At 42.6% G+C, this 22,446-nt stretch overlaps 1 protein-coding gene across 15 annotated transcripts in view; it reads right to left on the bottom strand.

Annotated features, from left to right (window-relative positions):
- LOC146344578 (uncharacterized) overlaps positions 1 to 22,446 on the bottom strand; it is a 40,528-nt gene that overhangs the window by 4,473 nt on the left and 13,609 nt on the right. For 11 of the 15 annotated variants that reach the window (XM_084857666.1, XM_084857662.1, XM_084857660.1 and 8 more), the window contains 9 exons: positions 22,176 to 22,253; positions 18,177 to 18,313; positions 16,662 to 16,781; positions 15,175 to 15,205; positions 12,535 to 12,559; positions 7,943 to 7,967; positions 6,320 to 6,358; positions 5,066 to 5,167; positions 990 to 1,092 (listed from right to left, as the gene is read on the bottom strand). In XM_084857666.1, the coding sequence (XP_084713792.1) occupies positions 990 to 1,092; positions 5,066 to 5,167; positions 6,320 to 6,358; positions 7,943 to 7,967; positions 12,535 to 12,559; positions 15,175 to 15,205; positions 16,662 to 16,781; positions 18,177 to 18,313; positions 22,176 to 22,253 (660 nt within the window). The remainder of the gene's footprint in view (positions 1 to 989; positions 1,093 to 5,065; positions 5,168 to 6,319; positions 6,359 to 7,942; positions 7,968 to 12,534; positions 12,560 to 15,174; positions 15,206 to 16,661; positions 16,782 to 18,176; positions 18,314 to 22,175; positions 22,254 to 22,446) is intronic. The other 4 variants (XM_084857673.1, XM_084857674.1, XM_084857671.1 and 1 more) reach the window with 1 other exon arrangement.

The following is a 22,446-nucleotide window of genomic DNA, read 5'->3' as shown; positions in this document are numbered from 1 at the left end:
AAATTGTCACAAGATGACCCACGAACCCCACACATTTCAGACAATATTACACTTGAACTGGGAATGTAGAGCAAGTGGGAATAAGAGATCAACATTAGTAAGGAGCAGGGTTATGCCAAATATTCATGGGTTTATTCGGTTGTGTGATATGGGCAGGCTTAGGTAGTATCAACTAAACATGAGTACTCATTTTCACTCAGAAAATGGTAGGGATGAAAGAGGAGAGAAAGAGTCAGTGGATAGTGTGAAAATGCTGGCCGCGGCAATTTCTGAGGGAAGGTTCGTTGCTCCTTCTGTCCCCTCAGCCTCACCAACACCCAGCCGGCACCAGGTGAGTTCACCTTCGGGTTACTTGGAGGAGTTTGGGGACAGAGGGACTTCGATAAGGCCAGGTCCTTTTACTATCAGCTAGCCAACGAATCGAACCAAGGGGCTTTTTGCCCCTCTTACTACAGTTGTGGGGTCCAAGACTGCACTGCTGGTTGCCTCGTTTAAAGTGGCAGTTACAGCAACTGTAATGGCAGGAAAAGAGGCAATCTGATGCACTATGTGCAGTGCCGCACTAGCCTCCCAGCAAAGAAGGGGGATGATCATGCTGCACACAGCACTACAGACTACTTCTTTACAGCGGCCATTGTCACTACAGGAATCTGTTTGTGTGCCCCCCCGCCCCCGTGGCCGCCAAAGCAAAACCTGCCAAAGGTGTGTCTGGGGTCAAACATGCGATTGAGGGGGCTGTTTCATGGCAGGGTATGTCTCAGCTCAGCCCTAAAAAGGAGGCCAAAAGACACTACTTTGGGAATGGAAGTGCAGACTACATCAATTATCAGACTAAAAAATAAACGACCTGTGATACAGCCAAACCTATAGATGTAACTGGTTTACCTACATCTAGGGAAGACCTGAGAAACTTCAAATGCAAGTCATTCAGGAAATGACCTTGGGTATTTCCCCCCCGCTATTGTTTCACTGAAGACATCTCAAAATACCTGGATGATCTTTGTAGCTTTCAAATGGCTTATCTGGTTTCTGTTGCTTTGCATTTCTTTTTCCTGGTGGCAGCAGTGGTGGAAGGCTTTTAATATGCTTGAGCTAGAAGAACAAAAGACAAGTATTAGTGCCTAGATGTATTTCTCCTTCTCACATGGAAGTTTTCAAAAGGGGAATCCTCTGGGGAAGAATAGTGGGTCTGTAATGGAAGACTCCCCTTCATGGATCACTGCCTTGTTGTGGCGAAGGGGCTTGCGTAACTCAGTGAAGCCATAAGCTATGCCGTGCAGGGCCACCCAAGACGGACAGGTCATGGCGGAGAGTTCTGACAAAATGTGGTTCACTGGAGAAGGAAATGGCAACCCACTCCAGTATTCTTGCCAAGAAAACCCCATGGAATGTATCACAAGGCTAAAAGATATGACGCCGGAAGATGAGCCCCTCAGGTCGGAAGGTGTCCAATATACTACTGGGGAAGAACAGAAGGTATTTCCAAGTAGCGCCAGAAAGAGTGAAGCGGCTGGGCCAAACCCGAAAGGACACTCAGCTGTGGATGTGTCTGGTGGTGAAAAGAAAATCCGATGCTGTAAAGAACAATATTGTTTAGGAACCTGGAATGTCAGATCAATGAATCAAGGTAAGCTGGAGGTAGTCAAACATGAGATGGCAAGATTGAACATCGACATCTTGGGAATCAGCGAACTAAAATGGACAAGCATGGGTGAATTTAATTCAGGTGACCATTATATCTACTACTGTGGGCAAGAATCCCTTAAAAGAAATGGAGTAGCACTCATAGTCAACAAAAGGGTGGGAAAAGCAGTACTGGGGTACAATCTTAAAAATGATAGAATGATCTCAGTACGAATCCAAGGCAAACCATTCAACATCACAGTAATTCAAGTCTACGCCCCAACCACTGATGGCGAAGAAGCTGAGGTTGATCGGTTCTATGAAGACCTACAACACCTTCTAGAACTAACACCAAAAAAAGATGTCCTCTTCATCATAGGGGATTGGAATGCTAAAGTAGGAAGTCAAGAAATCACCAGGATAACAGGCAGGCATGGCCTTGGTGTACAAAATGAAGCAGGACAAAAGCTAATAGAGTTTTGCCAAGAGAACATGCTGATCATAGCAAACACTCTTTTCCAACAGCACAAGAAGCGACTCTGCACATGGACATCACCAGATGGTCAATATCAAAATCAGATTGATTATGTCCTTTGCAGCCAAAGATGGAGAAGCTCCATACAGTCAGTAAAAACAAGACCTGGAGCTGACTGTGGCTCAGATCATGAGCTGCTTCTTGCAAAATTTCGGCTTAAATTGAAGAACGTCGGGAAAACCACTAAACCGTTCAGGTATGACCTAAATCATATCCCTGTTGAATATACAGTGGAGGTGAGGAATAGATTTCAGGGATTAGACCTGATAGACAGAGTGCCTGAGGAACTATGGACGGAGGTCCGTAACATTGTTCAGGAGGCAGCAACGAAATCCATCCCAAAGAAAAAGAAATGCAAGAAAGCCAAGTGGCTGTCTGATGAGGCTTTACAAGTAGCTCACGAAAGAAGGGAAGCGAAAAGCAAGGGAGAAAGGGGAAGATATACCCAACTGAATGCAGAGTTCCAGAGAATAGCAAGGAGAGACAAGAAGGCCTCCTTAAATGAACAATGCAAAGAAATCGAGGAAAACAACAGAATGGGAAAGACTAGAGATCTCTTCAAGAAAATTGGAGATCTCAAGGGAACGTTTTGTGCAAAGACTGGCATGATAAAGGACAAAGAAGGCAGGGACCTAACAGAAGCAGATGAGATTGAGAAGAGGTGGCAAGAATACACAGAAGAACTATACAGGAAAGACCTGAATGTCCCTGATAGCCATGATAGTGCGGTCACTGAACTTGAGCCGGACATCCTAGAGAGTGACGTCAAGTGGGCCTTAGGAAGCATTAGTAACAACAAAGCTAGCGGAGATGACAGTATTCCAGCCGAGCTATTTAAAATCCTAAAAGATGATGCTGTTAAAGTGCTGCATTCAATATGCCAACAAATCTGGAACACTCAACAGTGGCCACAAGACGGGAAAAGGTCAGTTTACATTCCAATTCCAAAGAAGGGCAACGCCAAAGAGTGTTCAAACTACCGCACAATTGCGCTCATTTCACATGCCAACAAGGTGATGCTCAAAATCCTACAAGCTAGGCTTCAGCAGTATGCGAACCGAGAACTACCGGAAGTACAAGCTGGGTTTCGAAGAGGCAGAGGAACTAGAGATCAAATTGCCAACATTCGCTGCATCATGGAGAAAGCAAGAGAATTCCAGAAAAACGTCTATTTCTGCTTCATTGACTACGCTAAAGCCTTTGATTGTGTGGATCACAACAAACTGTGGCAAATTCTTAAAGTGATGGGAGTACCAGACCACCTTACCTGTCTCCTGAGAAACCTGTACGAGGGTCAAGAAGCAACAGTAAGAACCAGACATGGAACAACCGATTGGTTCAAAATTGGGAAAGGAGTACGACAAGGCTGCATATTGTCACCCTGCTTATTTAACTTATATGCAGAGTACATCATGAGAAATGCCGGGTTGGATGAATCAGAGGTCGGAATTAAGATTGCTGGGAGAATTATCAACAACCTCCGATATGCAGACGATACCACCCTAATGGCAGAAAGCGAAGAGGATCTAAAGAGCCTCTTGTTGAGGGTGAAAGAGGAGAGTGCAAAAAGCTGGTTTGAAACTCAACATTAAAAAAACTAAGATCATGGCATCTGGCCCCATCACTTCCTGGCATATAGAAGGGGAAGAAATGGAAGCAGTGACAGATTTTACTTTCTTGGGCTCCAAGATCACCGCAGACGGTGACTATAGCCATGAAATTAAAAGACGCTTGCTCCTTGGGAGGAAAGCTATGGCAAACCTAGACAGCATAGTAAGAAGCAGAGACATCACCTTGCCGACAAAGGTCCGTCTAATCAAAGCTATGGTTTTCCCAGTAGTAATGTATGGCTGTGAGAGCTGGACTATAAGGAAGGCTGAGCACCGAAGAACTGATGCTTTCGAACTGTGGTGCTGGAGAAGACTCTTACGAGTCCCCTGGACTGCAAGGAGGTCAAATCAGTCCATCCTAAAGGAAATCAACCCTGAGTGCTCATTGGAAGGGCAGATAATGAAGCTGAAGCTCCAATATTTTGGCCACCTAATGCGAAGAGAAAACTCCCTGGAAAAGACCCTGATGCTGGGAAAGACTGAAGGCAAAAGGAGAAGGGGACGGCAGAGGATGAGATGGCTAGATAGCATCACGGATGCAATGAATATGAACTTGAGCGCGCTCCGGGAGAGAGCGCAGGACAGGAAGGCCTGGTGTGCTATGGTCCATGGGGTCACGAAGAGTCGGACACGACTGAACAACAACAACAAATGGAAGACTCAATTTAATTTGCTTAATTGCTTATGACTTTAGGAAGTCCATCTAATATGACCTTTCACACAAAAAGCCCAGGACAATCGCAGCCCACAAACGAAGTTTCAGGGCCTGCAACCAACAGCAGCATTAAAAAAAATCCAGCTAAATATTAGGAGCTTAAAATTCTGCATTTCAAAAATGGTAATTCCTTCTGTCAACACTTGGGATCTACTGAGACCTGTCAAACAAAAATCTTCTCTTCCTTTCTGCATCCTAATTTAGAAGAAAAAAAAGCCTTTTAGTTGATGCTATAGTTAAACTATTGAGTCAGAAATCCTTGCCAACCTACTGCAAATTGTGCAGGCTGTAGACCTCCCCCTACTTTGCCTGCCTATAGAGAAAAGTAATAAAGCAAATGAGGCTGCAAAATAATAATGCAATTAACTTCTCAAAAGAAAATTGACATGGGTAACAGCAAAGATGTTTTTTTAAATGGCATGTTTGATATAAGCATCACTGCTATTGATACAGGGTTACTATGTAGGTTGCAAGTAGATGAGCAAGGTAGTAAACAATATCTTAGATGCAATCACACTATAGTACCTGAAATCCTGCAATAAAATTACTGTGTTGCACTAACTACTTAATAAGCTTACTTACTGCTGCTTTCTTTTCACAAAAGGCCTTCAAAGCTTCGGACAAGGACTGTGCAATGCTTATGACTTCAGTTGCTTCTTTGTCTGATGTTATCTCAAAGTATTCCTATCAAAGTTTTAAAAATGGTTAAGAACTGAGCACAGAAGTAATTTCATTCTGCCTTAGTTTCTATAAAGCACTTTCTCTTTCTAACACCAGATCTGCATTTAACAGTTGGTTAGTGGTGTACCCTGCAGGGCCATTATGGTGAAAACAGAAGTTTCTACCCAGCAAAAGAAGAGATATTCAAGCATTGGGAAGTTCTTACAGAGTACATTCTAAAACAGAAATAACTTGCAATCTGATCCTGTGCTTACTAAGTAAATCCCACCAATTTCAGTTGGATATACTTAGAATTGCAGTCTTTGAGAACATCCATCAGAGCTACATTCTAATCTGCACAAGGAATACTTTTAGCTGAAAACATTAAAATTGGTTCATTAAAATTGATTTTGAGTTTAGACTGTAAATGAAACAAAAGCTGTATGAGTTTTTGCTGTTCATTTTTAAGACCAAAAGTCTCAAAAAATAATATATGATTTGCATATTCAAATAAATCAGGTCCACATTAGGGAAGTCTGGTCTCAAATTGAGAGTGGCAAAAAACCCTCTTCAGACATATAAAAATAAGTTGACCATTTGATACACCTTTGTAGAGGAGTGTGTCCTATTTTAGGATTACTTTTGCACCGAAATGTATAGGAATGGACTACATATTATCATAAATCTCCAGAGAACAGGTGCTGGTGGTTCAGTTTTGCCTTTTATTGCCATGCAGCACCCTGTTTTCAAGATTCTATAGTGTCCCAAAAACCGTCCCTCCTGTTGTGTTGTGTTGACTCTTCCTACAGTATTTGGGGGGTATTTATTTCCATTGAGGCGCCATAATTTTCCTCTCTGTTGAACATTCAGCACATGGGTGTACTTCCTGAATAAATATAAGCATAGATACATTAGAAACTGATGCCAATCACTGTCCCCAGCAATGACATTTACCAGATCAATTAAACAAGCTCCAAACTAATCTGGGGCAGTATTTTTCAGCCACTGGTTTGCTGAGTTGTGTTTTGTATGTAGAGTAATAATAATAATAAAGTCATTTTGTGACTAACTGTGGTCCCACAGCACCCATTTTGTGGTGACACCCACAATACTGTCTCAGAATGCCAAGTGTGCCTGCCCACAGGCCAAAAACATTTGGGGGAACCTCTGCTTTACCATATACTCCAGAGCTTTCTGTCTCAGAACTGGATCATTCTGTAAGAGAGTAAAGTTCAAATTAAAAACAAGGAGTGACACAAGGAAGATGAGGATTGGATCCAAAGTACCCTTCTGCTTGCAGATGGGCTGGTGATCCAGCAGAGGCTCATAGAAGACAGAGAGGAGACTACTCTTGGTGATTTCCCCTTTCTCCTAGAACCTTTTCTGCCACTTTCCCCACTGTTCTGGAGGGTCCTTCCAAGTGCTGGAACATATTTTTGAGAGGTGCAGGCAACTGTGAGGAATTGCTTCTGACACCTCTTCCATGAGCCTCCAGGATTACCAGCCTGCCTGTGAGTAGAAGGTATCCCTGGATCCAACCCAGATATGCTACGCTCTACTGCACAGAAGTACCCCACTGCACTTTCCTGAATGGATATAGACAGCCTGCATGGCAACCTAAGGGTGATGGGATTGACACTATTCACATAATACTAGAGCACATTTTCCCTGGGCAAAGGTCTAGTGCGGAGGATGAACTACCTATATAGTCTAGGAGATGTGAATCTTTTTGGTAGAAAGGGAATTTCCCTAAGTTAAGATGTGCTGCTAGATGTTAGGCACTTATCTGAGGGTCATCATGTGAAACAGATGAGGACAGCTGTTTCACATATTAGGCAGTCATTCTATCATGAAACTGCAGGTGTCTGCATTAACCCAATGCAAGAGCATACAGGACAATGTTCAAAGATGGGACTACGTATTTCCTGAACTTTCCCAAACATAAACCAAGCTTGTATCCTAAAAGAAGTCAACATAAGTTCACAGAAGGAAATGTCCCCATCCCCGTCTCCATCCTCTCCTCCTCTGTAGCCACCTATAATCCCCAAAAAGCCTCTTCAGAGGGTTGTGGACTCCTCCTGAACAATGTGTGGGGTAGGGTGGTGCTGCTGGTGGAAGCAGGGGACAAGAACCTTTACTTCCATGTATTTCCTTTAACTTATCCCAAGCCTAAGTATCTAGGTTCTTCAACTATATTCAAAAGTTCTGTATAAAAGTTGGCCAAAATTCAACATTTGAGTTATAGCTCTTCGCATTATCATCATCATTATTTACATTTTTATACTGTCCCATAGCCAAGCTCTCTGGGGGGTTTACAAAGATTAAAAACCATTAAAATACATTTATAAAAGTATAAAACCATTTACATAAAAACATATAAACATGTTGAATAAACATGTAGATGCTAATAGCATGGGGACAAAACCAACTCCTGTGGAACCCCATACTCCTCCTCCATCTGTTATGAACTGCAGACTTGAGTTTTTCTATCACACCCACCAACACCCTCTGTCCGTCTATCCCTTTTTAAAAATTCAGCCTGAAGAAGAGTTCTGCAAAACTTGAAACACAGCTCACTGCTTTTTGACATTTCAGTTGGTCTTAATACTAGTGTTGCTTCGACATAGTAACCTTTTAAGATCTTGCTATCTCCTACTCCTTTGTAGTAGGCATATTCATGAAGCACTGCTATCTGCTTTAACATTTAATTTATACAAAGCAGAAAACTAATTCAAGAATAATAGCATATTCAAATAGGAGTCAACTCTTGTATTCACATTTAAAACATAAGACACATACCTCAGGCTTGTAACCACAGGAAAACCTAAAATAAAATTTACAAATTATATTAAGAGACGACCTTAAAACTACTTTGACATTAATTTACTAAAAAAAATACTTCTTATAATACAGAAGACTAACACAAAGGGGCAGTCTTAGATGCTAACACTAGGGCAAAGAGTAGACCAGCTTGAACAGAATATCCCAACAACTCAAGAGAGTTATTAGAATTTATTAACACAGCATATCACCAATCACAAGTCCCACACAGAAAAATATATAGAAATATGTTCTTAGTTATGACCAAAATATTATTCCACATGGAAGAGGCATTAATAGCATATCTATTTCTAAACCAGGGATGGGGACTATGTGGCCCTCCAGATATTGTTGAACTGCAACTCCCATCAGCTCTATGGTAAGGGCTGATGGGAGTTGCAGTCCAGTACCTGGAGGGCCACACTCCCCTAACAAGAATCCCAATATTCCAACATTTTAGAAAAGATCCAATCTTTTATGGTGAAATAATCCAAAAGGGAATGACACTCCTACAAATCTTGGTGAATAGGCTTCAAGTGTTAAAACAAACAAGTTCCCATGACATGGGCCATCCATCACACTCTAATAGGACAGGATCAACCAAGCCATGTTCTCATCTACATTAGTGATCTACATCACCTACTATGATTGCAAAAAATCTACCCCTGCCCCTGAGGAATAAACACATGGATTCACCCACGGTTCCACCATATCCAGTCGCATATTCTGGCACCTTGCCACTCTAAGGCCTGGTTCACATGTGATGACAACCCATGGTTTGTCCATCAATCCATCAGTTGTTGAGGCCAAGAGGAGTGTGAACCCATGGCTTGTTGTTGGGTTAAAACTCTGGGTTGTTTAATCCTCAACAACCTGGAGTGCTGGTTGTTGGACATCATGACTAACAAGCCAGGAACAAGCATTCCTGGGTTGTTTCAGAAAGTAGATACAAAGCGGAAGTGGCAAGGGAGGAAATGCGCTTGCTTGCTTCTGAACAGCCCTGCCAATTCATGGGTTGTTTAACCCATGAATTGGTGTTAGGGGCAAACGAGGTGAATGTATCATAGCTCAGCAAAGGCAGCATTCTGAAGGTTTGCAGATAAATATACACTAGTGCAGCTTTCCCCAAACTAGTGCCCTCTATACGTTTTGGACTTCAGCTACCATCAGCCCCAGGCAGCATGGTCAATGGTCAGGAATGCTGCGAGTTGCAGTACAAAACATCCAAAGAGCTTCTGGGGAAGGCTGCTTTAGTGGGAGGGGAAAAGAAAGCCATACACTCACTAGCTACCATTGGTTCTATTTCAATGAGAAACAACAATATGCAAAAGCACAGGTACAAGGCAATTACATCACCGGTATGATTATAGGCATCTGTGAAGGTGTGACTTTACCCCCTTCCAAGTTGGCACAGAGCCATTAATGACCAATTGTTGGGTGAGGCTGCTCAACCAGCTGTCAATTCACCTAACAATAGTGTTCCCCAGCCCACATTTTACCATCTTGTAAACAAGGATATAATGGGAAACTGTCAAATGCTTTGCTGAAATCAGCATTCCCATGATCTACTATTTATTTATTATGTTTCTATACCACCCATCAGCAGAAGCTCTCTAGATGGTTCACAAAGCAACTACTAAACTAATAACTATCAATAAAGGAGATAAAGCTGGTCTGGTATGATTTATTTTTTATAAACCCATGATGGCTCTTACTTATCAGTGCATTCTTTTCTAGATGCTTAGAAACTGACTGGTTTATAATCTGATCTACAATTATACCAAGTATTGATATCAAGCTGACCGGCAATTTCCAAGATCCACTCTTTCTTGAAGACAGGGACAACAGTTGCCATCTCCAAGTGGTCTGCCACCTCCAAGAATTCTCAAAGAATATAGACAGCAGCTCTGAAATAACATCTGCGATACCCTTCAGCAACCTGGGATGTAATTAATCTAAGCCCTGGAGACTTGCTCTCACGTCAAGTATCTAGGTTTTCTCTAATCATCTCCTTAGAGGTGCAAGTCTTTCCTTCTATTGTTTATTCCAATATTCTCAGGGCAAACACAATTCCACTTGTGGGAGAAGACTGAAGCAAAATAGGAGTTGAAAAGTTTTGCCTTCTTTCTGTCACCTGTTAACACATCACCATCTTCCCTAAACAGTATGCCTACCCCTTCCTCATTCTTGCTCTGATCATAGGCAAAGAAGCCTTTTTTTGTTTTTAGTATCCCTCACAACCCTCAGCTCATTCTGGATTTTAGCCTTCCTGACACCAACCCTAAGAGTTTCGGGCTATTCCATTATATTCGTCCTCGGTTACATGTCTCTTCTTCCATTTCCTACACTTGTCCTTTTAAGTCTCAGCTTCTCAGAGTTTTCTATTTACCACACTTGCTTCTTTAGATGTCACCCATTTTCACTTATTGTTTGCCATTGTGCTTCCAGTATTTCACTTTTCACAATCTTCTATCCCTCTTGAGCTCTTTTTTCCTTCAGAATTTCTAGCCATGCAATCCTATTTTCTCTGAGCACTCTGAAAATCAGCCTTCTTGAAGTCCAAGGTACACATCTCAGTCCTCACTAGCACACCTTTCAGGATAGCTTGGTCACTTCTCACCATGGTTCCTGCCAGTTTCACTTCATCAACCAGGATTAAACCCAAGATAGCGGATCCCCTTGTCCTTCCTCCACCTTCTGAGAGAGGAGGCTGTCACCAAGGTAAAGCAAGAATGTATTGGATGTTCCATTTTTAGCAAAGTTACAACTTCCAGGAGATATCAAGAAAGTTGAAATCCTCCATTACCACTACGGCTTGCCTCTGTGAAAGATCTGAAATTGTTTCAGGAAAGCACCATCCATATGTTCCAGTTGGCTGAATAGTATATTATCACAACCATATCACTTTTGTATCTCTCTCCTTCTATACTTACTCAGATGCTTTCAACAGGGCTTCTACCCTCAGATTTAAGAATTACCATGCAGATGTATACGTTCTTTACATATGCTACTCCCCCCTGCCCTTCTGTTGGAGCTGTTCCTTTTGAATGAGGTATAACCCTTCAATTGCTATATTCCAATCGTGAGTCTCATCCACTAAGTCTCAGTGAAACGTAACATGTATGAGGATTTCAAACTCATCCTGTTTCCAATATTGTGTTAGCATATAGATACTGGAGACTATACCTTGTTCCCAGTTTTCCTGCTGTATTTACTTGTAGATTATTGGGCATCACCTCAACTGTCCTGCTTCCTCCTTTGTCACATATGCTTGTCTCTAATACCTGGCTCAGTTCTTAGCTCAGAGCTTTTGCTTTCCTCCTCCATAGGGTTTAAGTTAAAGCCCTCTTGATAAAGCTTGTGAGTCTCCTGCCAAAAACATTCATCCCAGTCCTCATGAGGTACACTCCATCTCCTGCGAGGAGCCCTTCATTTTCGTAGTATAGGCTATGACCCAAGAAACCAAACCTTTTCTGATGACACCATCTGTGTAGCCAGCTGTTCACTTACAGTATCCTGCTTTCTGTATCACTGCCCTGATGAAATTCCACTTGTGCCCAAGTCCTTCACTTTCCTACCCAGGCCCTCACAGTCCTTGGAGATCCATTCGAGATTTCTTCTGGCTGTATCATTCATTCCCATGTGAATCAGCAGGGATGGATAGCAATCAGAGGGTTTAATGAATCTCAGCAACCTCTCCATCATATCATGACTCCATGGTCCAGAAAGAAAACACACCTCCCAAGATGACATTCAGGCCTGCACACAGCTGCCTCCATTCCTCTCAGTAGGGAGTCTCTAGCCACCACCACGTGTCTCTTTTCCATCCACAGGGGCCAAAGTGTCCTCCTTAATATTTCATGGAGCATGACGTAGTATTTCTTAGCCAGATGGCCCAGGATCATCCTCTGTGGGGCGAGCTTGGTATTGGTTGTGTAGTTCCAATTACACAGAAACTCTCCAAAGTGTGTCATGTTCTTCCACACACCTGCCTCCTGCCTTTTGTTTTTTTCCTCTTCCTTATAAATGTTCTCATTCAGGTGCCCTTTCAGGAGTGCATCTTGTCTCTCATTTATCCTCCTTGGTAAACAAGTGCAGGTATGCATACCTTGAACCCTTCCACTTTTTTTCCAGCAGGGATAATAGCCTGCACTCACTGCAGGTGTAGTTCATGCTATCCTCAGGTAGTAAGGCAAACATGGCATTCACAATGCAGGTGTCTACAACAGCTCCCTTGGTGTCCATGGTGCTAGGTTCTCCACACAAAATCCATCTTCCTGGACTCCCCCTCACACATCCCCACCAAATGCTCATGCAAAACTCACCTGTTAGCTCAATCTGATTGCTCACTCCCAGAAAAACAAGGTGGGTGGTGTTTTGTTTTGTTTTTTTACAGAAGTGACCTACTCCGATTACCCAGCTGATGGCTGTGGCTCCACCCCAAGCCTCAGACAATAGCATATCAGAAATAGTGGCTTTACAAGTTAAATGTTATTCTTATTTCAAATATTCTGTTGACAGTTTAGTGACAGCAGCAGTAGATTACTGTGATCTACTTTTTCGTTACCTACCTCGCTCTCTTCTTTGCTGCTGTAGCTAGAAAAACAAAATCAAGATGGAAGTATTAGCAGAAACATATAAAGAACAGTCTAGTACTAAAATGGATACCTGTGAAATTTCACTGAAATTATTTGTTACATACACACTCAGCCTACTTATTTACAGAGTATATTGTTTCCACCCTGCATAGTACATGTCTGTCTTTTCTGCACCCATCATTGCTAAATATGTGAGAGAAGATTCCTGCTGAGGAGACACAAGTTGCTAGAATTTCAAGCAAAGGTGCAGTGAACAGTAGGACTTTCTTTCCCCCTATCCAGAGCACTGGGGAACACAGCACTTCTGTTTGGTGAGAAGTGACCCCCCCACACACACACAATTTGGCAGATGGGTTATGCCAAAGAGGGATGGGTGGTGAAAGGAGATTTTTTTTTACAGTCACTTCCCTTTTCCTTGCATGCACATTCAGAAAGCTAGAAATTGAGGGATTGAGTCTTTTTAACACCTTATACAGTCCCAACTGTCACTTTCAAACCCTTCTCCCTGGGTTCTCTGTCTCCCATAGCAATCAGAACTAGCTTGCCTCTCTCTCTCTCTCTCTCTCTCTCTCAGTTCACTCTATCTGGACATGCCAATACCAGTGACTGAGCTCCTCCCACAACACTTTCTACCCCAAACTTATTTTACAGCTAACCCCTGAGCTAGACTTCCGTCATGCTATGCCAAATGTATGCACTCTGTTCTCATCCTCATACACGCCATCTTTCTGGACAGAAGTAACTGATGTTCTATCATGCTGATAATCCTTAAATTACAAAAATATATCATTATCACTCTCTTAAATAGCAAAATAGCCACCATGCTGACAGGTTGAGGCCAAAATGGGGCCACTGAGAAAAAAGAGGGAGCTATCAGCATGCTCAGATGAACTCAAAGATATGCAGAAGTACAAAACATTTTTAACATCCCCCCCCCCCCGAAACAGCCCCACAATTGATGTGCATGCTCCGTGCTCACCAGGAGCCATTAAATGTTGAATATCTGTTGCAGGGGGGAATAGGAACCTGGGGATGAGTAGGGAATGAATTGGCTTATTTGTGCTCCTTGCAGATTACACTGTTCTGGAAGGCAGCATGGCAAGCTGCCTGGCATTCTGAACAAAAGCATTGTATACTGCAACATTTTGTTGCCAGTCCCACTTGTGTATTCTGACTGCAGTTTATAAGTGAAGTGGGATGACCAAAAAATAAAGTGGTGGTCTTCACATACTGAGGAGACTCCCTAGATATGCGATATATAAATTAAAAGAGAAAAGAACACAACAGTCAAGTGAGTGAGCATGCTCAATGGTTTCCAGAAGCCACGAAACATTTAGTGTTACCGTTGAAAAAGAAAAGTGGAAAGGAGGGGGTGGGGGGGATGGTGTGCTAGAGCCCCTAATTGCTTGTAGTATCCTGTAGGAGGCAGGGCTAACTGGATCCCTGAAAAGGAGCATTGCTATTAGTGTACAAGGACCCCACTTGTTTGCTCAGATGCATATTTAGGACCCAAACTTTTATTTAAGGCTTTATATATCATTACAGCCATCTCAAAAAATAAGCAGTATATTCAACTGAAATGAATTTCACCAAAATAGATATACACTGGTTATTGGGCAGATCAGACATGAAATGAAATACAAGTTTTATCCCTACTACACATATTAGCACGCATTAGAGAGTACTAATGTAAAAGAGATCAAGACATCCCAACTCTGCAAAAAATGCCCCCTCCCCCCACAAAAAAAAGTGGTGCAGGCCAAAGGCTGCACGTATGCTGCTCTCACCCTGCCAGGGAGTATCTTTGGCAGCAGAAAAATACCCAGCTAGCTGGGTATTATGGTGCTGTTTCCCTTCAGCCTAAGCACAAATCCCCTTGATAGCTTTAGGGCCAAAAGGTGAGGGGGAGCAAGTTAATTCCCCTTACTTTGGCCTTGATTTATCTTCGGCTCAAACAATGGCTTTGAGGGGTGGGGAGGCAAGCTCATACACATACCTTGGCCTTGCCCTCCATTACACGCGTTTGTCTGACTTGGGTTCAGCATATGAACACAGCAAGCTATTACATACACAGATCTCATTCAGCCCTGGGGCCAATTAACTCGCATCACAGGACTCCAAGAATCCTTTGACTACATTCACATGCTTGTTGTGAACAAGCCAACGTGCTGGTGCATGCTGCTTGATTGCCCTGGTTCCTCTTGCAAGCAGGAGCAGATAAACAAACCACAGACTTTCAGTCTGTGGTTTGTTTATTGTTATGTGCAATCCAGGAACTCTGGCTTGTCTCTCCCTGGACAAGCTAGTTATAAGCCAAGAGACAAGCCAGAGTTCCCAGTTCACACATCATGATAAACAAACCATGGATGGAAGGTCCATGGTTTGTTCTAGTTGCTCCAACTTGCAGAGGGAGTAATTGGGCACTGTGCACCAGCACCCTGGCTCATTTACAAGAAGCCAGGATTCTTTAAAATTTTGACTTATTGTGACATGTGAACATGGCTGTTCGATTTCTTAACTACTGGTAAAAGTTTTGTATGCATTTGGTTAAATACAATTTGGAAGTTCAGGCTGTTTTTAAATTAATATTAAAAATACAAAGTTCTTACTTACATGGTATGCTAGGTCTCTCATAACCTTCACGCTAGAAAACAAGAAAAACATTTGATCAAGTTTAACCTCACTACATACAATTCTATATGGGGGGAAAGAACCAATACCAAAAATAAAGAGATCCAGGAGCCTCCCTGACTCTTCGGTGCAGGTGCTGAAAATGGGTCGGGGAATTAGAAATAGTAAGAAAAACAATAACAACATTTTGATTGCCCCCCAATATATATTTTAAACATTTTCTGGGGGGGTTCCCCTGAATTTTGAAAGGTTGTGGACGCCACACTGGGGGACAGCGGGGGCCGCATATTGCCCACCCGTGACTTAAACATAGATATCCCTGGCAGTATGCGGGCAGAACTGAGATCTGGGTCAGAGAGTTTCAAGTCTAATCTGCCCCATCCCCTGCTCCCAAGGCTTGGTGGTGAAAGGAATTCAAGGTAAGGAAAACCAGGCTCAGAGGATGAATTTCTTCATTCTCTCCCTACCCCACCCCAATTTCTCCTGTGAATTTTCAGTGGGGGCTTATCAGTTTTATATGTGTAAGTCCAATTGAATTTACACATAAATGACTGGAAAATTGGATCCTTAATGAGTTTACAATCCACAAATATAATCAAACCACTTTCAATATTTAAATAGAGGTTATAATTTGATAAAGTTCTAAGATGTTTATTAAAAATTCCAATTTTTCTATCAGGCTTAAGTGACTAAAACATTTCTAAAATCTTTTTAAAAAACCCACTATTAGATTACCATTCCTTACATAAGCCCGATGGCTTATTTCCCCCACTGTATGCACTGGGGGGATTAGCATAATTACCCTCTACAGCATGGCTTGTCATCTCGAGTGAACCTGGCCAGGGTAGCTTGTTGCCATGGGTAACAAGCCACCCCAAGCCCATGGACTGGGTCTGGAAGATTGCAATGGGGAAAGAAGCCATCGTGGCATCTCCCCCCAACTCCTGCGCATGTAACGGCTATTTGCATAATACCCTGCATTGCAGCACAGTTTGGTGTGTCATCCAAACATGATGCAGCGGGGGTTACTTTGTACCCACCCTGCAAGCCATGATGTGCAGCAGAGGTTGTAGGGTGCGTACACAGCCACCCCTGCTGCGCCGTGTTCGAATGACATGCCAACCCAGGCTGCAGTGTAGGGAATTATGTAAATGACTTTCGCGCGTGCGACACGTGCGGGTGTGTGGGGAGAAACCACAATGGCTTCTTTCTCTGTCATGATTTTCATAACAGGCCCATGGGCTGTTGTAGGGTTCTGGGTGGCTTGTTACCCACAGCAACAAGCCACCATGGCTGGGTTCACATGACACAACAAGCTGCACAGCCGAGGGTAATTATGTTAATCCCCTTGGCATGCGGCCAGCATTCGCAGGGCTGTTAATAAGCCACTGTGGCTGATTAACTATCCTGTGATTGTGTGAACCAGGTCACTCTTATAGCAGTATTATCAACTGAAACCCCATACTCACCTTATACATTTTTAAACCGTCAGTCTTCTCTACTTCTCTTGCTATCCGTCTAAGAAATCTAACTTTTTCTTCTTTACCATCATTTGGGCCCCTCGTTGCCTTATCTGGATAATGTTTTATCTGCCAAAGAAATGGAGAAGACAGACAAGTCAAAGATTTTACATTGTTGATTTTTTTCAGCCTATCCCACTCTCAAAGGCTTGAAGAGGGTTAACAAAAAAGAAAACAGAAAACTGTGAAAAATCAATTTAGATGTTGTCTAAGCAAGTCCCATTTTCCCCTAGAGCAGCATGAGCAACCCCCAACTTGCCCTCTTCTGCACAACAGATCCCCCTCTGACTCCAGGGGGGCAAGATAGTTCCTTTAGGCCACTACCAGCCTAGCCCTGAAAATCAACAGCAATGTCCAACCCAAAACCAGAATGCTTCAAAGTGTGTATGAAAAATTAGAATAGAAATGCTACCTCCATAGAATGTAGGATACCACGAAGGTAAACTTGCCCACCTCAGTTCCTTATTCTTTAACCACAACACTGACATAAGTAAAACTTATGGTGTTTTACTGAGAATAAATGGAGCAAGGAAAAGTGAATAAATGTAGCTTATAAAATAAAAATGCATCTAGACTAAAGGTACAAAGCAACCTCTTGGTACACTAACCTGTAAGATAGGGGTGGGCAACTTGTAACCCTCCAGATATTTTGGCCTGTAACTCCCATCGGCCCTAGCCAGCATAGCTAATGGTGAGAGATGATGGAAGTTGTAGGCCCAAACATATGGAGGGCTACAAGCTGACTACGCCTGCAGTAAGAGTTCTGGGTCTTTGTTAGTTCCTAATGCCTACTCAGCAGCAGTGACCCTGGACAGAAGATCAGAGGTCAGGCGCTCCTATCAATCAGAGTTTCATAGTTGTTCCCACCTTCTGTGGTCTATACCAGAGGTGTTGCTTTCTGCACAGTTTACAGAGAAGCTGGATGCAGCATTCTGACATCTCCACCCTTATCCCTTCTGCCATAGGAAATAACATTTAGGCCGCCGATTCATCAGGTATAGCTTAGAATACATAATGTCCACATTCTTTTCTGTTTGTAAGCTAGCTTTGTTAGCTTTGTTAATTTGGTTAACTGGAAAAATATCTCCAATGTGGGAGAGACAGGTTTAAACTTTCCTTCAGAGCTGAGTGGGGTAGAGTTCATGGCTTACTAGAATTTTTTAGAGAATCGGAGGGAGAGGGGTGCTCTAGAGACCTCACAGTCACGGGGCATCATGGATATATGCACACACCTTCTGTATGCAGACAGAGGGATGTATTTATCTTGCATGTTCTAAGGAGAAAGGTATTAGCAGTATGCTGTACAATGTCATTATTTTTGCCTATTGCTCCAAATAAAGCAAAGGAGACGCAGTGCAAACGTGCACTGAGCATGCTCTTAAAGTTTTGCATAGGTAATAGATATTTAACCTTGGTCTTTCTGGTGCTCTATTAAATAACTTTTTGCTAATGGAGATAACTTACAAGATACGTTTTTCTGTGTCTTTGGCCAGTAAGATGTTCTATCATTGGTGCCATTTCTGTATTAAACTGGCACAGCTGGCATTCATAGAACGGTTCTCTTCTCCCTTTAAATCGGACCTCTGTCACATATTCCAAACCTATAAGCACAGCAGTAGTGATGGAGATAACAGTTTCAATGCCCAGGTAACAGTGTAATTATTTTTAAATATGCAGTTTAATGTGTTAATGTTAGGAGTCATAAAACACTGAATTATATGACTTCTATTTTTTTCTTTATTTCCTCTCTACCCACTAGAAAGAGAGAGAAGTATGGCACAAGTATTTGAACACAGATACATAGATTAAGAGGCTGCTCCACAAGCATTTATTTGGAAGCAAGTACATACGGTTTGGAAGCCCAAGCATAGAGTAGCTTTCTGACTTGCATTTCCAGTGAAACAAAGGCCTAGCTCATGCTACTGAACGTTCCTCCATACTAAACATCTGTCTTCACAAAGAAGGTTAGAACCCTTCGTCATGTTAGTTTTTAATGTGTGGGGATATATATATATAAAAATAAATAAATATGGAGGAACTTCCATTTGGTCTCAAGTGGTACAGCCTAGAGATGTAAAGCCTCTAGAAATTTTGAAGACATGGAAAAGTCAGGTTCTTGCCCACAGAAATATGGAAACTTTGTGAAAAATGGAAATACAATCAATGCTTGTGTTCTATCAGTTCTAAACTGACTTTACTAATTAAATATAAAACACAGAATGTCTCTTGGCACATAAAATTGTATTGTTTGATTTATGAAATTGAAAAGTATAGGTACCTTAATTTTATTCAAACAGTATTTACAAATATACCCATTAACAATTTTCAGAGGAGTAGCCATATTAGTCTGTTGCACCAAACAGTCTTATAGCACGTTAAAGACCAACAAATGTATTATAGTATGAGCTTTTATGACCTAGAGTTCAATTCATCAGATGCAATATACCCAGTGTTAACCATGGAGCAGCAAGATGCTGCATCACAAGATATCAAACAATTGGGAAAACAGGGGAAAATAGTTCAAAACAGAAACAATTAATGCTGTTAATGTTGCATTTGTTGAAATGGACTGGTTTCATGAAAACATATGGCAGGGGTAGGCAACTTGGTGCCATCCAGATGTTTTGGACTATACCTCCTGCCAGCCTGAGCCAGCATGGCAAATGGTTGGGGGATTATGGGAATTAAAGCCTAGAACATCTGGAGGGCACCAGGTTACCTACCCCTGACTTATCCCATAACACATTTATTAGTCTAGAAGGTGCCACAAGATTATTTGCTGGTTTTGCAGCAACAGATTAATACTACTACCCCTCTCAACATTAACTTTGTAGTAAACAAAGTATTTATAATTTGGGCTAAGAAACAGTCTTCAGTGTCAGAATTATCCAGAAAGAGAAGGAATTAAAAGGAAACTTTAACTTCACGAAGTGACGTGGCAATGTTTGTATCCTCTTTCAAAATGTTTCCAATTTTTTTTAAAAAAGTAGTAATGCTTCTGGAGGGCACAGGTCCACAACACAGCACCCACAACACCACAACAGCTGCAGAAATCTACTGCTCTGTCAGTGTGACTTGCTGCTGTCATGCCCCTGCCACACCCACCAGTTGTCCACACCCAGCCTGGTGCTGCTTTTGTATGGGACCAAATCAGTTCCCATTTGCAGCAGGCAGCTGCCACCTTAAATACCCAAGATCCATTACCTGATGTCAATGTTTGGAATGCATTTGGGGGGATCTGAGATGGCAACCAGCTGTGGATTGGAGTCATGTGAGTCTCATACAAAAGCACCACAACCAGCCCAAGGAAGAACAGAAAGAAACCCATCCCCCCCCCCCCCCCCCCGAAGATAAGCTTAGGCGAACAGGGACAAGAACAGAGTGATTGGCGTGGCAGGCAGGAAAATATAGATATGTAAGCATTACAGAAATCACACCTCTGTTTTTGTTTTTTTACTCCTAAGGAATTTTCATCTCCAGGCATTCCAGATTGCTACTCCTGATATTCAGTTAATAGCACAGCTACTGATGAGGGCAGACGCCAAAACATTTAGCTTAAAATACAGTTTTAATACTCTGTTGTTAGTCCTTCTACCTTTCTTATACATTTTACCTTAAGACTGGCTGCATACATAGTGGTTCCAGAGCCTCCTTGCTGCTTTGCTGTTCTGCTGCTTTACACCAACCCCTTCCCCTCTCATGGGTGTGTACACACACACACAAAGCACTGCGGGGGGGGGGGGGGGGAGAACCACACACACATGCACACACAGTACCTGCCATCTTTACTCCTTAGAATGCCTCTGGGCCCCATATGGACCCACAGGCATTCTTAGCAAGTAAAGATGGCGGGCAGCTGGAGGCCAGAGCTTCACTTTGAGGCACACCCAGGCATCAGAAAAAAGAGAGAGAAACAGACCCCATAGGGGAAGGTTTGGGAACGACAGCCGGACAATTTAGGGAGAACAGGGGGTGACCCAATGGACAGGGAGGAAGCGAAGAGACCGGAGTGGGAGGAGGAAGCAAGGAGACTGGGGAGGGCTCTGCAGAGCAACAGGAGGTGTTAGGGAGGCCTGAAGGGTGACCTGACTAGGCAGGAGTGAGTGTGTGTGTGTGTGTGTGTGTGTGTGGAGAGAGAGAGAGAGAGAGAGAGAGAGAGAGAGAGAGAGCGCGAGCGAGCTTTGGGTCTGAGACTGTTTTGGGGGGATGATCCTGAGAGAGAAATGGGTGAATGGATCTTGTTTGCTGGGACTGTTGTGGGAGAAGGAGGGAGGACGAGAGTGTTTGGGGGGGGTGAGTGTGTGTGTGTGTGCGCGTGCGAGAGAGAGAGAGAGAGAGAGAGAGATCCTGAATGAGAAAGAAATGTGGCTTCAAAGGAGTGGGTTTGCATTTTGGGCTCACCCCCCCTCCTCTATCCTGCGTTCAGGATCTTGGACACATTATTTGTGTTTTAGCCTCATCAATTTGCCTATCTGTGAAAAGGGTGTTTTATGACTGGCCACGGCCACCATGGCAGCTATTTTGTGACAGCTCCCATGACACTCTCAAAATTCCAAATGTGCCCACCAGACCAAAAAGGTTGGAGATCACCTAGATGAGGGGTAAGCAACCTTATGCCCTCCAAATGTTTTGGACTACAATTTCCACCAACCTCATACAGCATGGCCAATAGTAAGGGATTAGGGGATTTGTAATCTCAAACACCTAGAGGGCACCAGGTTGCTTATCCCTGTCCTAGACATACGTTTTACCACCTTAGTGAGAAGTAGGCCAAATATTTCATTGGTTGTATACACAGACACAAACATATAATTTTTCCTGTACAAAGATAATTTCTGAGCAGCAAAAGCACCGTAGCAACAGGGGTGAGCTGTGTGTGGCTATATAAGTGTAAGCACTAATATTAACGTTTTATTCTTGTACTTCACTGCATGTTAATAAAGCTTATCGGTAATATCTGTGCAGGTGTAACACAAGTGGAGAGCAGTGAGGTGGTAAAATAATTCCTCCTCTGGATGCCCAGAGAACATGACTACAGTTTGGTAAGTGAGGATGGTCGAGAGATGTATGCAATGGAAAGTTAGTGGGATATAACATCCAGAACTGGGAAGGATAAGTGCTAAGTAAACTGGGTAAAGAAATTTACTGTAATGTAATAACCTACCACCAGAGGTAACTTGTAGTGGGCTCAATCCTTCACAAGTCCTATGGTACAAAGCACACTGTCTGCAATTATCAAGACCAATGGGAGGGGTAAAACCCTGTTCCCAACCCATCCACTCAGATGGATCACATGGGAAATTACATTGCTCTGCACGTATCTCTAGGATCCCAGCAATATCAAGTTCCTCCATCCAACACTACCCTACCTATCATAATGGACATTTAGTTAGTTTAAAGTGTTATTCAGTTTCCAGGGATCATCAAGAAAACAATGACTCTGATCAAACTGAAGAAGCGTACCTACAAGAGGCTCTTCTCTGTCTGGATCCTTCATGAAATCTTTCAGACATCTTATATTTTTTGAAAGTGGTCTCTTTACTAGGAGAAAACAAACTTGTATTATATGGGGTAAATGTAAAACAACAGAGGTTTGTCACATTTTCAGCCAACAGAAACATAAAGAATAAATAATGAGCTAATGAGCTGTTTAAAGGTGTTGCAGGAAGAAAAATCAAAGGCTTGCATACATTTTTAATATTGAGGAGTTAAATAAAATAAGAAATAAGTTCAA

Source organism: Heloderma suspectum, chromosome 5 (genome assembly GCF_057233095.1).
Source record: "Heloderma suspectum isolate Gila_16-S chromosome 5, 16-S_ref, whole genome shotgun sequence".
NCBI lineage: Eukaryota > Metazoa > Chordata > Lepidosauria > Squamata > Helodermatidae > Heloderma > Heloderma suspectum.
The sequence above is the reverse complement of the archived record's forward strand: the minus strand, read 5'-3'. Positions and strand labels throughout refer to the sequence as shown.